The 13777-nt window shown below is 37.3% G+C and overlaps 1 protein-coding gene across 1 annotated transcript in view; it reads right to left on the bottom strand.

Moving 5' to 3' along the window:
* LOC140246303 (solute carrier family 25 member 3-like) overlaps positions 1-11062 on the bottom strand; it is a 35420-nt gene extending 24358 nt beyond the window's left edge. Inside the window, exons 1-2 of the mRNA XM_072325769.1 lie at positions 11033-11062; positions 10728-10909 (exon numbers count right to left, since the gene is read on the bottom strand). Of these exons, the coding sequence (XP_072181870.1) occupies positions 10728-10902 (175 nt within the window). The 5' untranslated portion in view covers positions 10903-10909; positions 11033-11062. The remainder of the gene's footprint in view (positions 1-10727; positions 10910-11032) is intronic.
* Positions 11063-13777: the final 2715 nt, after the last annotated feature.

The following is a 13777-nucleotide window of genomic DNA, read 5'->3' as shown; positions in this document are numbered from 1 at the left end:
CCACGTTTATTGACGTGATCCCGACATCGTATGAAAAAACAAAATGCACATTAACGATAGCCCAAGGTCTCAGCTACAACATATTAAAATCTGGGAGAAATTCACCGAAGCATAAGTGAGCTAGTGCTCGAAAAAGACAGTCATGTCAATTTTCATTTCCAGAAAAACTGCACTCCCATAGAGATAACACGTAAACTGGTCAAATTCGACAAGGTTACTTTCAATTCATTTTTATGAGGTCATGCTGTCATTCAATCAAAATTGTGTTATTACATAACTGATAGAGTATTAAATAAGCTACAGCATACTGAAATCTGGGTGAAAATTGACTAAGGATAAGTGAGATACGCTCGAGTAAACTTGAAATTTGATGACGTCATTTTGAAAATTGACTTGTTTTGATTTATTAAGAAATTTGATATCTTTTCATCATTTTTCCAGCATTGCCAACACATGAAATGACATGTACAACTCATCAGCTTTCAGAATATGTAAAGAAAATGGGGGGTCACCGTCCATCCTGACGAGTAAAATCGGATTTAAAATTGGCGGTTTTTTGGCATTGTTGTACTGTATATCGCCATTGACGCGCGCGCGGAATTTCAACTTTGACGGGCCCGTATGACGTCATTTTGAGTGGGATTGACTTGAAACTTGGTAGAAATATTCCTTGACATTTCAGACATCCGATCAAAGTGAAAAAATGGGAAATTTTCATTGCATATGAGCTGTGCGTGCGTATATGTGCGCGCGCGTACGCGTCCGTCCGATTTTTTCAATTTTTCAAAAAATGCTCCAAATGGTCTGAAACGTGTGCAAAAAAATTTTGAGCTCGATTTGAGGATACAAATATTTCAACGCGCGCGTACGCGCACGTTTTAAGAGAAAATATGAATTTTGAGAATATGAGTAGAATGCGCATAACTTGTAATATATGTGACGTAAATTTCATTGAAAAACTCTATTCCATTAGTGAGATATGATTGAGAATGTGTTTTCATATAATGACGTCACAGTGACGTCACGGTCGACTGATCACTATTATACATTAGATCTGTCGTCTTTGGGACATGATACATATATGGTATAATTTTGAAATTGATAGGAAGAGGACTTTCTGAGCTAACCTCTACACAAATTTTGTCCAGAAATAAAGAAGAAGAAGAAGAAGAAGAACCAACAAAGAATCCGTACAGATACAGAAGGTGATCCGAGAGGATACTCGGATCACCTAACTAGACTCGGAATTTGTCAAGACTGACAAATTAGGTGATCCGATTTTTTTTTTTAAATCAATGATTCGAGTTCTCACCTGAGATTAGGGACATTGGTCGTGTGATGTTTGGATTCTCATTTTGAAAAGGGAGTCAGACCTGCCATCTTGGGTACCGAATTCCGTATACACTATCAAAGATGCAGAATGAAGTATATTTGACCTTTGACCCCACTTTGCACCCCCAAGATGGCATTTGAGCAAAAAGTGGTTATTTTGTGAAATGATTCTTGTAACATGGTCTTTGCGTGCGCAAAATATGGGAAAGATAAGACATGTATTCACCAAGATACAGGATGAAACATTTATGACCTTTGATCCTAATTTACATACCCAAGATGGTGTCTGATCAAGTAGTTGTTATTTTATGAAATAATGTACGTAACATTAACTAAACATGTGCAAAATATTGGGTTGATAGGGGCTATTTTTCTTGAGTTATTGCAAAGAAAATTGGAAAAAGAAAGAAATATGAAAATACATCGAAGATAACCCTTAATTTCAACCACGTTTTTGGACGTGATCCCGACACCATATGAAAAACAAAGGGAACACGTACGATAGCGCAAAGTCTCAGCTACAACATATTAAAATCTGGGAGAAATTCACCGAAGGGTAAGTGAGCTAGTGCTCGATAAAGACAATCATGTCAATTTTCACATCTAGAAAAATTCCCTCCCATAGAGATAACACGTCATAACGAAGACAAAGAAAGAAGTCCATTATGACCTTTGACCCCGATCTGCACAGATAAGATAGCATCTGAGCAAAAAGTGGTTATTTTGTGAAATGATCCTTGTAACACGGTCTTTACGTGTGCAAAATATGGGGAAGATAGAACATGTATTCACCAAGATACAGGATGAAAAATTTATGACCTTTGACCCTAATTTACATACCCAAGATGGCGTCTGATGAAGTAGTTGTTATTTTATGAAATAATGTACGTGACATGAACTAAACTTGTGCAAAATATGGTGGTGATAGAGTATGTTTTTCTTGAGTTATTGCAAAGAAAGTTTGAAAAAGAAAGAAATATGAAAATACATCGAAGATAGGCTTTGATTTCAACCAAGTTTTTGGACGTGATCCCGGGACCGTATGAAAAATTAAAGGACACACTTACGATAGCCCAAAGTCTCAGCTACAACATATTAAAATCTTAGAGAAATTCACCGAAGCATAAGTGAGCTAGTGCTCGATAAAAATAGTCATGTCAATTTTCATTTCCATAAAAATTGCACTCCCATAGAGATTACACGTAAACTGGTAAAATTTGACAATGTTACTTTTAATCCCTTTTTACGAGGTGATGCCGTCATCCAATCAAAATGTTGTTATTATATGACTGAAAGAACATTTAATAAGCTACAACATATTGAAATTTGGACGAAAATCAACAAAAGAATAAGTGTGATACGCTTGAGTGAACTTAAAATTTGATGACGTCATTTTGAAAATTTACTTTTTTTATTTTATTAAGAAATTTGATATCTTTTAATCGTTTTTCCAGGATCGCCAACCCATGAAATGACATGTACAACTCATCAGCTTTCAGAATATGTAAAGAACATGGGTGGTCACTGTCCATCCTGATGAGTAAAATCGGATTCAAAATTGGCTGTTTTTTGGCATTGTTGGACTGTATATCGCCATTGACGCGCGCGCGGAATTTCAACTTTGACGGGCCCGTGTGACGTCATATTGAGTCGGATTGACTTGAAACTTGGTAGAAATATTCCTTGACATTTCAGGCATCCGATAAGTATGAAAAAACGGGAAATTTCTATTGCGTATGAGCTGTGCGTGCGTATATGCGCGCGCGCGTACGCGTCCGTCCATTTTTTTCAATTTTTCAAAAAATGCTCCAAATGGTCTGAAACGTGTGCAAAAAAAATTTGAGCTCGATTTGAGCATACAAATATTTCAACGCGCGCGTACGCGCACGTTTTAAAAGAAAATATGAATTTTGAGAATATGAGTAGAATTCGCATAACTTGAAATATATGTGACGTAAATTTCATTGAAAAATTCCATTCCATTAATGAGATATGAATGAGAATGTGTTTTCATATAATGACGTCATAGTGACGTCACGGTCGACTGATCACTATGATTTTATAAAATTTGTCGTCTTTGGGACATGATACATATATGGTATGAGTTTGAAGTTGATACTCTGAGTACTTTCTGAGTACGTAGATACACAACTTTTGTCCAGAAATAAAGAAAGAAGAAGAAGAAGAACAAAGAATCCGTACAGATACAGAAGGTGATCCGAGAGGATACTCGGATCACCTAACTAGACTTGGAATTTGTCAACACTGACAAATTAGGTGATCCGATTTTTTTTTAATCGATGATTCGAGTGCTGATCGCAATAGGCATGACCATACAGGCTTCATCTGTGTTTAATGACATTGACCGTGTGATGTTTTAATTCTCATTTAGAAAAGAGAGTCAGGTCTGCCATCTTTGGTACCAAATTCGGTATACACTACAACGAAGATACAGAATGAAACATTTATGACCTTTGACCCTAATTTACCTACCCAAGATGGTGTTCGATCAAGTAGTTGTTATCTTATAATAATGTACGTGACATGAACTAAACATGTGCAAAATATGGGGGTAATAGGGAATATCTTTCTTGAGTTATTGCAAAGAAAGTTGCAGAAAGAAAGAAACATGAAAATACATCGAAGCTAAGCTTTAATTTTAGCGAAGTTTTTCGACGTGATTTCGATGTCGTATGAAAAAGAGTGGGCAAAGAAACGATAGCGCAGCTTTAATTTCAACCAAGTTTTTTAACATGATCCCGACATCGTATGAAACAACGAAGGGCACACTACGATAGCCTAAAGTCTCAGCTACAACATATTAAAATCTGGGAGAAATTCACCGAAAGGTAAGTGAGATAGTGCTCGATAAAGACAATCATGTCAATTTTCACATCTAGACAAATTTCCTCCCATAGAGTTAACACGTCATAACGAAGATAGAGAAAAAAAGTACACATGACCTTTGACCTCACTTTGCACAGACAAGATGGCATCTGACCAAAAAGTGGTTATCTTGTGAAATGATCCTTGTAACATGGTCTTTCGTGTGCAAAATATGGGAAAGATAGGACATGTATTCACCAAGATACAGGTTGAAAAATTTATGACCTTTGACCCTAATTTACATACCCAAGATGGTGTCTGATCAAGTAGTTGTTATTTTATGAAATAATGTACGTGACATGAACTAAACATGTGCAAAATATGGGCGTGATAGGGGCTGTTTTTCTTGAGTTATTGCAAAGAAAGTTGCAGAAAGAAAGTAACATGAAAATACATCGAAGCTAAGCTTTAATTTTTGCGAAGTTTTTCGACGTGATTTCGATGTCGCATGAAAAAGAGTGGGCAAAGAAACGATAGCGCAAAGTCTCAGCTACAACATATTAAAATCTGGGAGAAATTCACAGAAGAGTAAGTGAGCTAGTGTTCGATAAAGACCGTCATGTCAATTTTCATTTCCAGAAAAATTCCCTCCCATAGAGATAACACGTAAACTGGTTAAATTTGACAAGGTTACATTATTTCTATTTTCACGAGGTGAAGACATCATCCGATTAAAACTTTGATTGAAGAAAACTTAAAGAGTATCACATTGGCTACAACATACTAAAATCTGGAAGAAATTCACCGAAGGGTAATTGAGCTAGTCGTCGATAAAGACAATCATGTCAATTTTCACATCTAGAAAAATTCCCTCCCATAGAGATAACACGTCATAATGAAGATAAAGAAAGAAGTACATATGACCTTTGACCCTACTTTGAACAGACAAGATGGCGTCTGAGCAAAAAGTGGTTATTTTGTGAAATGATTCTTGTAACATGGTCTTTACGTATGCAAAATATGGGAAAGATAAGACATGTATTCACCAAGATACAGGATGAAACATTTTTGACCTTTGACCCTAATTTACATACCCAAGAAGGTGCCCGATCAAGTAGTTGTTATTTTATAAAATAATGTACGTGACATAAACTAAACATGTGCAAAATATTGGGCTGATAGAGCTTGTTTTTCTTGAGTTATTGCAAAGAAAGTTGCAGAAAGAAAGGAATATGAAAATACATGGAAGATAAGCTTTAATTTCAACCAAGTTTTTGGGCATGATGCCGACTCCGTATGAAAAAACGAAGGGCACATTCACGATAGCCCAAAGTCTCAGCTACAACATACTAAAATATGAAAGAAATTCACCGAAGCATAAGTGAGCTAGTGCTCGATAAAGATAGTCATGTCAGTTTTCATTTCCAGAAAACCTGCACTCCCATAGAGATAACACGTAAACTGGTCAAATTTAACAATATTACTTTTAATCCCTTTTTACGAGGTGATGCCGTCATCCAATCAAATTGTTGTTAGTATATATCTGAAAGACCATTTAATAAGCTACAACATATTGAAATTTGGACGAAAATCAACTAAAGAATAAGTGAAATATGCTTGAATGAACTTGAAATTTGATGACGTCATTTTGAAAATTTACTTTTTAAAATTCATTAAGAAATTTGATATCTTTTTATCATTTTTTCAGCATCGCCAACCCATGAAATGACATGTACAACTCATCAGCTTTCAGAATATGTAAAGAAAATGGGGGGTCACCGTCCATCCTGACGAGTAAAATCGGATTCAAAATTGGCGGTTTTTTTGCATTGTTGCACTGTATATCGCCATTGACGCGCGCGCGGAATTTCAACTTTGACGGGCCCGTATGACGTCATATTGAGTCGGATCGACTTGAAACTTGGTAGAAATATTTCTTGACATTTTACGCATCCGATAAGTGTGAAAAAACGGGGAATTTCTATTGCGTATGAGCTGTACGTGCGTATATGTGCGCGCGCGTACGCGTCCGTCCAATTTTTTCAATTTTTCAAAAAATGCTCCAAATGGTCTGAAACGTGTGCAAAAAAAATTTGAGCTCGATTTGAGCATACAAATATTTTAACGCGCGCGTACGCGCACGTTTTAAGAGAAAATATGAATTTTGAGAATATGAGTAAAATGCGCATAACTTGAAATGTATGTGACGTAAATTTCATTGAAAAATTCCATTCCATTAATGAGATATGAATGAAAATGTGTTTTCATATAATGACGTCATAGTGACGTCACGGTCGACTGATCACAGTGATACATAAAATTTGTCGTCTTTGGGACATGATACATATATGGTATGAGTTTGAAATTGATACTCTGAGAACTTTTTGAGTAAGTAGATACACAACTTTTGTCCAGAAATAAGAAGAAGAACCAACAAAGAATCCGTACAAATACAGAAGGTGATCCGAGAGGATACTCGGATCACCTAACTAGAACCGGAATTTGTCAACACTGACAAATTAGGTGATCCGATCTCTTCGAAAATCAATGATTTGAGTCCTGATCCAAATATTCATGGCCATACAGGTTTCATCTGTGTTGACGGGACATTGGCCGTGTGATGTTTGGATTCTCTTTTAGAAAAGGGAGTGAGACCTGCCATCTTTGGTACCGAATTCCGTATACACTAACGGAAATACAGAATGAAGTATATTTGACCTTTGACCTAACTTTGCACACCCAAGATGGCGTCTAAGCAAAAAGTGATGATTTTATGACATGATTCTTGTAACATGGTCTTTGCGTGTGCAAAATATGGGAAAGATAGGACATGTATTCACCAAGATACAGGATGAAACATTTATGACCTTTGACCCTAATTTACATACCCATGATGGTGTCCGATCAAGTAGTTGTTATTTTATGAAATAATGTACGTGACATGTACTAAACATGTGCAAAATATGGGATTGATAGCCGTTGTTGTTGTTCATCTATTGCACAGAAAGTAGTAGAAAGAAAGAAAAATAAAGAAAAACTATGTTATTTTATAGAAATTTGAAGGAGAAGCATAAAAAAATCAGGAAAAGATAAAGTAAGGAAAGGGAGATTAAGATTAACTAAAGAAAAAGAAAGAAAAAAGTGTTTAAAAAAATTTAAAAAAATATTGGCAGGGGTGAGCCTCGAACCAGGGACCTTAGGGTTACGAGTCGGATGCGCTACGCGATGACCTATTTCATTCTCCATAGGCCCTGTGTATTAAGCAAAATGACGCTGCATCAAAGCCTCGTGCCATTTTCAACCAAGTTTTTCGACGTGATGCCGACATCGTATGAAAAAATGGAGGGCACACTTACGATAGCCCAAAGTCTCAGCTACAACATACTAAAATCTGGGAGAAATTCACCGACGCGTAAGTGAGCTAGTGCTCGAAAAAGAGAGTCATGTCAATTTTCACTGCCAGGAAAACTGCTCTCCCATAGAGATAACACGTAAACTGGTCAAATTTGACAATGTTACTTTCAATCCATTTTTACGAGGTGATGCCGTCATCCAATCAAAATGTTGTAATAATATTACTGAAAGATCATTTAATAAGCTACAACATACTGAAATCTGGGTGTAAATTGGCAAAGGATAAGTGAGATACGCTCGAGTGAACTTGAAATTTGATGACGTCATTTTGAAAATTTACTTTTTTTACTTTATTAAGAAATTTGATATCTTTTAATTATTTTGCCAGCATCGCCAACCCATGAAATAACATGTCCAACTCATCAGCTTTCAGAATATGTAAAGAAAATGGGGGGTCACCGTCCATCCTGACGAGTAAAATCGGATTTAAAATTGGCGTTTTTTTGGCATCGTTGCACTGTATATCGCCATTGACGCGCGCGCGGAATTTCAACTTTGATTGGCCCGTATGACGTCATATTGAGTCGGATTGACTTGAAACTTGGTAGAAATATTCATTGACATTTTAGGCATCCGATAAGTTTAAAAAAACGGGAAATTTCCATTGCATATGAGCTGTGTGTGCGAATATGTGCGCGCGCGTACGCGTCCGTCCATTTTTTTCAATTTTTCAAAAAATGCTCCAAATGGTCTGAAACGTGTGCAAAAAAAATTTGAGCTCGATTTGAGCATACAAATATTTCAACGCGCGCGTACGCGCACGTTTTAAGAGAATATATGAATTTTGAGAATATGAGTAAAATGCGCATAACTTGAAATGTATGTGACGTAAATTTCATTGCAAAATTCTATTCCATTAATGAGATATGAATGAAAATGTGTTTTCATATAATGACGTCATAGTGACGTCACGGTCGACTGATCACTACGATTTTACTTGACCCGTCGTCTTTGGGACATGATACATATATGGTATAAGTTTGACATTGATAGGAAGAGGAATTTCTGAGCTAATCGATACACAAATTTTGTCCAGAAATAAAGAAGAAGAAGAAGAAAAACAAAGAATCAGTACAGATACAGAAGGTGATCCGAGAGGATACTCGGATCACCTAATTACTGAAAATCAGTACTAGTTGGCAGCTCTGCACAAGCATTCAAGTGCTAAACTTGGAAGAAATGGACCCATGACATACTTTACAATAATCCACATTTCTGTGACCACTAAACCAAATTAAATGGGGTTATCTGCAAAATGTAGGTAAGAAGTTATTGTGTAAGCCTACCAGTATTCGGTCACCTACCGGAATTTGGTCACTTTTCACTAATCACAAGCCAGTAAGTTCTACTGTCAGTGTCACAACACACGCAAATCACATCATTTCACATACTGGCACTATCGTTCACAACAGGAAAGTCCCTTAGTCCCCTTCAAAAATCCATCCAAAATCCTAAATTTTGCCATAAAAAATGCAGAATTGGCGTAACTTTTCCAAAGTGCGTGCAAAAAGCCCAGTTTTAAGAGTACAGGTTGCCAAAAAAAGCGCTAAAAATCGAAAATTATGCAGTTTTCACACAAGATTTTCTGTTTATCGCAAGCTCAGAGTATGATGGTACAGTATCTGCAAAAATGCAAAAGAAAAACAAAATCTCCATACATTTGTGCGTGCCAATGCAGTGACTCAATGTACAAGGGTTGAATGCAAGTGCATTCCATCATACAGTATGGTAGCCCCGGAGACCGCGCCTTGCGGCGCGGTCCTGGCGGCTACCCCGCAGTTTAGCTGAAGTTAAAAATCACGAATAACTCCCTATTGCCACATACGGCGACTTCACAAATAAAGCATGGGTAAATTTCTATCATAAACACAATGACAATAAAAAATGAAATATGCATTACCCCATTGCCTTAGTTCTTCTTACCAATTTATCTGGAAACTGCAAAATTTCCCACATTTTTTAGGAGTAAGCGGCCTGCCCTAGCGGAGAGCTTTGCTGCTATTTTGAACGTGTATATCCATTAGTACGCATCTACGCATGCGTGAACAATGACGTCAACGTTACGGATGCTCAAGGATATGAATAATGCATCATCGCACAGTGCATATAAGGTGAAATGAATATGCATCATGTAGCGAGCAATACAGCTGTCAATGCACTGCATGAATGCATGCTGTGCGCATGTGCAAATGATAGTGAGTTTTAGTGAGCATCGGTGAGCTGAAGATATTTGCTTTATAAGACAACATTTTCTGTATCATAAGCAATGAAATGCATCAAACAGCCGCCGATGTGAATCATTTAGGTTTAATCGACCCATGTAAGTATTCCTACTCTAGTAGTTTTTGTTGAAAAATGAAGGAAATATAGCGCCGCAACTGTACCCGTTTTGTACAACATTAAGATCTGAATGCGAAAACGGCGCAGCCCCAACGCTGCACGTTGGGGCTGGTCGCAGTTAACAGTATGCATGGTAGCTGTACTACACATCGACATCGACAGAACGCCTAGTACGCACAGCACTGCACGCAGAGCACATAAAAATGTATTGGCTTTGACCGTTGATGAGGATGTGTGGGAAAACGCAAAAATTCACTGTTCATTAATGGTTTTAATCAAGGTCAACATTTCGAATGAATATTTTAACCGAATCGTAAAGCTTTGGCCTTTGTATAACAAGGTGTTCAATACAACTCGGTTTGTGTGCTCTGTCAATACAAAAACAGTGGTCGATCTAAAAAGGGAGCGGCACCGAGGGAGCTGAAAAGAGGGCACTCAAGTTCGACAGCGATATTTTTGCACTGAAACTTCAAATTGAATAGGGAACAACAGCATTTGATAGTACTGGATTTTCTCAATCATGTAGGTCAAGTTTTTACGTGAATTTCAGTGTTAAATATTCTTATCAGGCAAATAGGAATTAGGCGGTCGATGAATAGTAGTAGGACCAGCCAGGCCCAGAGTCTAACTTTAAAAGACCTTCTCAACTGTCTACACGTGTAACGTTAGTTCATACGTCACTGCAAGCTGATAATGTCACACACACACACACACGCCATTCGATTCTCACACAAAATGTAAATCCTTAGCTAAGAAACCCGAGTACTTCCATGTTACTCTCTGCATTAGTTGGCCATACATTAGCACATATTTACCTTCTATTTGTCCTGCTGATGCTGCTACTAAATTTCTCGTAGTTGGAAGGACATTTTGTGAAGCCGGTAACGTCACTTGTGTGCTGTTCTCATTAGATGCCTCACAGCGTGCAGTTGAGAGAAAAGGACTGGAGAAATGGTTGCGCTTGGCGCTGTCTAGTAGTGATTGAAACATCTTGATTCTGAAATAAATGCAAATGAAATGCACCTTATAACTAACACTACGTGAAATCGTGAAATAGGTAGTGGAATGTCAAATTCTTACGGTAAAAATCAACAAATTTGGTAGCGTTCACAGTACTCACATGTTGGTCTTTCGGTCTGCTAAAGATGACGGACGTAGTGCATTGCGTGAACGTGATCAGCGCATGTTCAGTACGTAGAAAACGCCGGTTCCTGTGTGACGTCATCAATAGAATCGCACATGCGCAGTACTCTAGAAGGGTTAGGCTAGTTCAGAGACTTACTTGTGAGGAAAGGAGGCGGAAGGACTGTAGTTGTAGGCCCCTATAGGCTAGATAACGGATGCTCATTGGATGCTCACTCCAACTAGGTTGGTTATTAGCACTGCACATCGATCATTTAGAATAATCTAAATCTCGAGACTACAACAGCTCTATTGGAGGTACAGTACGTGATTTTAGTGAGACCAGTGAGATTGTAAGATTGTAAGATTTTATTACTCATCGACCCCCTCCCGGGGTATGAGAGTACATACATATTTACAATATATGAATACAAAAATATAAGTGATAATGTACATGTACATGTGAAAATAACAGATATAAATAAATATGTTTACAAAACAAGACGTAATGGACGTTTAACTACTATACCACTTCGTGTACAAACATTCACATCTACTTTACTTTCTTCAAAAATACTGTCTTTCTTCTTTGGTACTGAAGAGAACTGAAACATAATAATTCTGACAAATTTGGCTAGTTTTTTCAAATGGCAAGCATTAGTTGAATTGAATAATTTGGCCATATGTAATGCACTTGGTCTACTGGCCGTCAAGCTACTTGGTAAATACAATAATCTCTCTTTGTTGAAAAAGGGACAAACAAAAATATAATGAAATTCATCCCCTATATCGTCGGATCAACAAATAGTACAATGCAATTCATCTGTCAGGCTTGCATCAAACCTGCCCTTATTAACGGGTAATCCATTAGATCTACATCTGAATTTACTTAATGTAATATAATCCTTCTTACACTAGACTTGTAAATACTTCTCTAACATCAAGTTATCCTTAAACATTTTGTACAGATTCTATTTGACCATGTTGCTGCTCTCCACTCTTGAATAAACATATCAAAAAGTCTAACTTCTGAGGTGTGTGAAATCCATGCAGCACTAAATCCACCCCCTTATGCTAACCACACATCCCCTAGCCCTGCATAATAAAAAATATTTGCGATAGATTATAATAACCATTGTGATTTTGACGGGGAGTGTATGTCTCCTTGTAAATGCAGAAGAAATTTGAAAATTGTACATGAGTGTTTGGTTTCTTTTCCCTTGACTAATCTCAACCAGAATCCAATCATTCGACATTTAATATGGTTCAAAATTACTCCATGTCCAGTTTCACCATAAACCATACAATCAGGAGTACATTTGTACACAAGCAAAATTTTTCTCAAGAATTTCCTATGGAAAATTTCAATTTGGTCTTTGCACTCCTAACCCCAGACTTCACGGGTGCTATTCGTTATTCCGAAGGTTCGATATTCCGAAGGTTCCTTATTCCGAAGGTTCGTTCATCCGAAACACACAAATTCCCTATACCTATAAGAGGTTCGTTAATCCGAAAATGAAAAAGGGGTCGTTAATCCGAACATTTGTGGCTTTATTCCGAAGGTTCGTTATTCCGAAGATTTGTTAATCCGAAAATGAAATTCGGAAAAACGAACCTTCGGAATAACGAATCTTCGGACTGACGAGCCTTCGGAATAACGAACCTTCGGAATAACGAGCTGTAACCGACTTCACAACCATAGAGTAAAACAGGTAAAACAAGATGATCAAATAGGTGGCACTGTGTGTCCACAGAGAGCTGTAACTTTTTAGCCTTGACCAACATGCTATAAAGTGTTTTTCTAGCTTGTGTGACTTGTTTAGAAATTGCCTTTTTAAAACTACCATTATAATTGAATTTAACTCACTCTAAAAAAATCCAAGTCAGAACTGACCCAGAACTGGGTCCGTTGGGGTCACACACCGTTCCGGGTCAAAAATGACTTGGAATTTGGTCATGAAGACCCCGAATGGGGTCATGAAGACCCCGAATGGGGTCACCCTGACCCAATTCATGACTCTGAATGGGTCATATCTGACCCCATTCTTTGTCATTTCTGACCCGGAACGGTGTGTGACCCCAACGGACCCAGTTCCGGGTCAGTTCTGACTCGGATGTAGTACACAAAGTCATCTACAACCTAAAGTGGATCACCAGCATACAAACGAATTCAGGAATTCTTCTAACCTTCCCACGGGAGAAAATAACAATTTTAGTCTTGCTTGCATTTACAGTCAAGCGCTAAGACTGACAATAACTATCTACAGCATCAAGAGCTTTTTGCAACTCCTCCGGAGTTTCTGCTAAAATTATTGTGACATCTGCATAAAGTAAACAAGAAAGATTTAAAGCAAATATTTAAGTCCACCATCATTATGAATTTCTAATGTATTCTTGAAAATCATTTAGATGAATGGCAAATAAAAGTGGGGAAAGGTTTTCACCCTGTCGTACACCATTGTTACAAGTAAAAAAAAAAAAAAAGAAAAAAAAAAAAAACTCTGACATCTCCCCCTAACCGCCACACATGATTTAGCACTTTCATAAATATTCTTAATGACAGTAAACAGTTTACCCCTAAGTCCCATCTTCAACATTTTGTACCATAAAGATGATCTATCAATTAGATCAAATGCTTTCTTGTAATCAATAAATACACAGTATAAGCGTTTTTTCTTTTATTTTGCAGATAAACATCAATTATAGTCTTCAAAAAAAATATTATCAATTGTAGAATAATTAG

The sequence above is a fragment of the Diadema setosum genome, chromosome 2, assembly GCF_964275005.1.
Source record: "Diadema setosum chromosome 2, eeDiaSeto1, whole genome shotgun sequence".
In the NCBI taxonomy this organism is placed as follows: Eukaryota; Metazoa; Echinodermata; class Echinoidea; order Diadematoida; family Diadematidae; genus Diadema; species Diadema setosum.
Note: the sequence above shows the minus strand (reverse complement) of the source record. Positions and strands in the feature narration are given on the sequence as shown.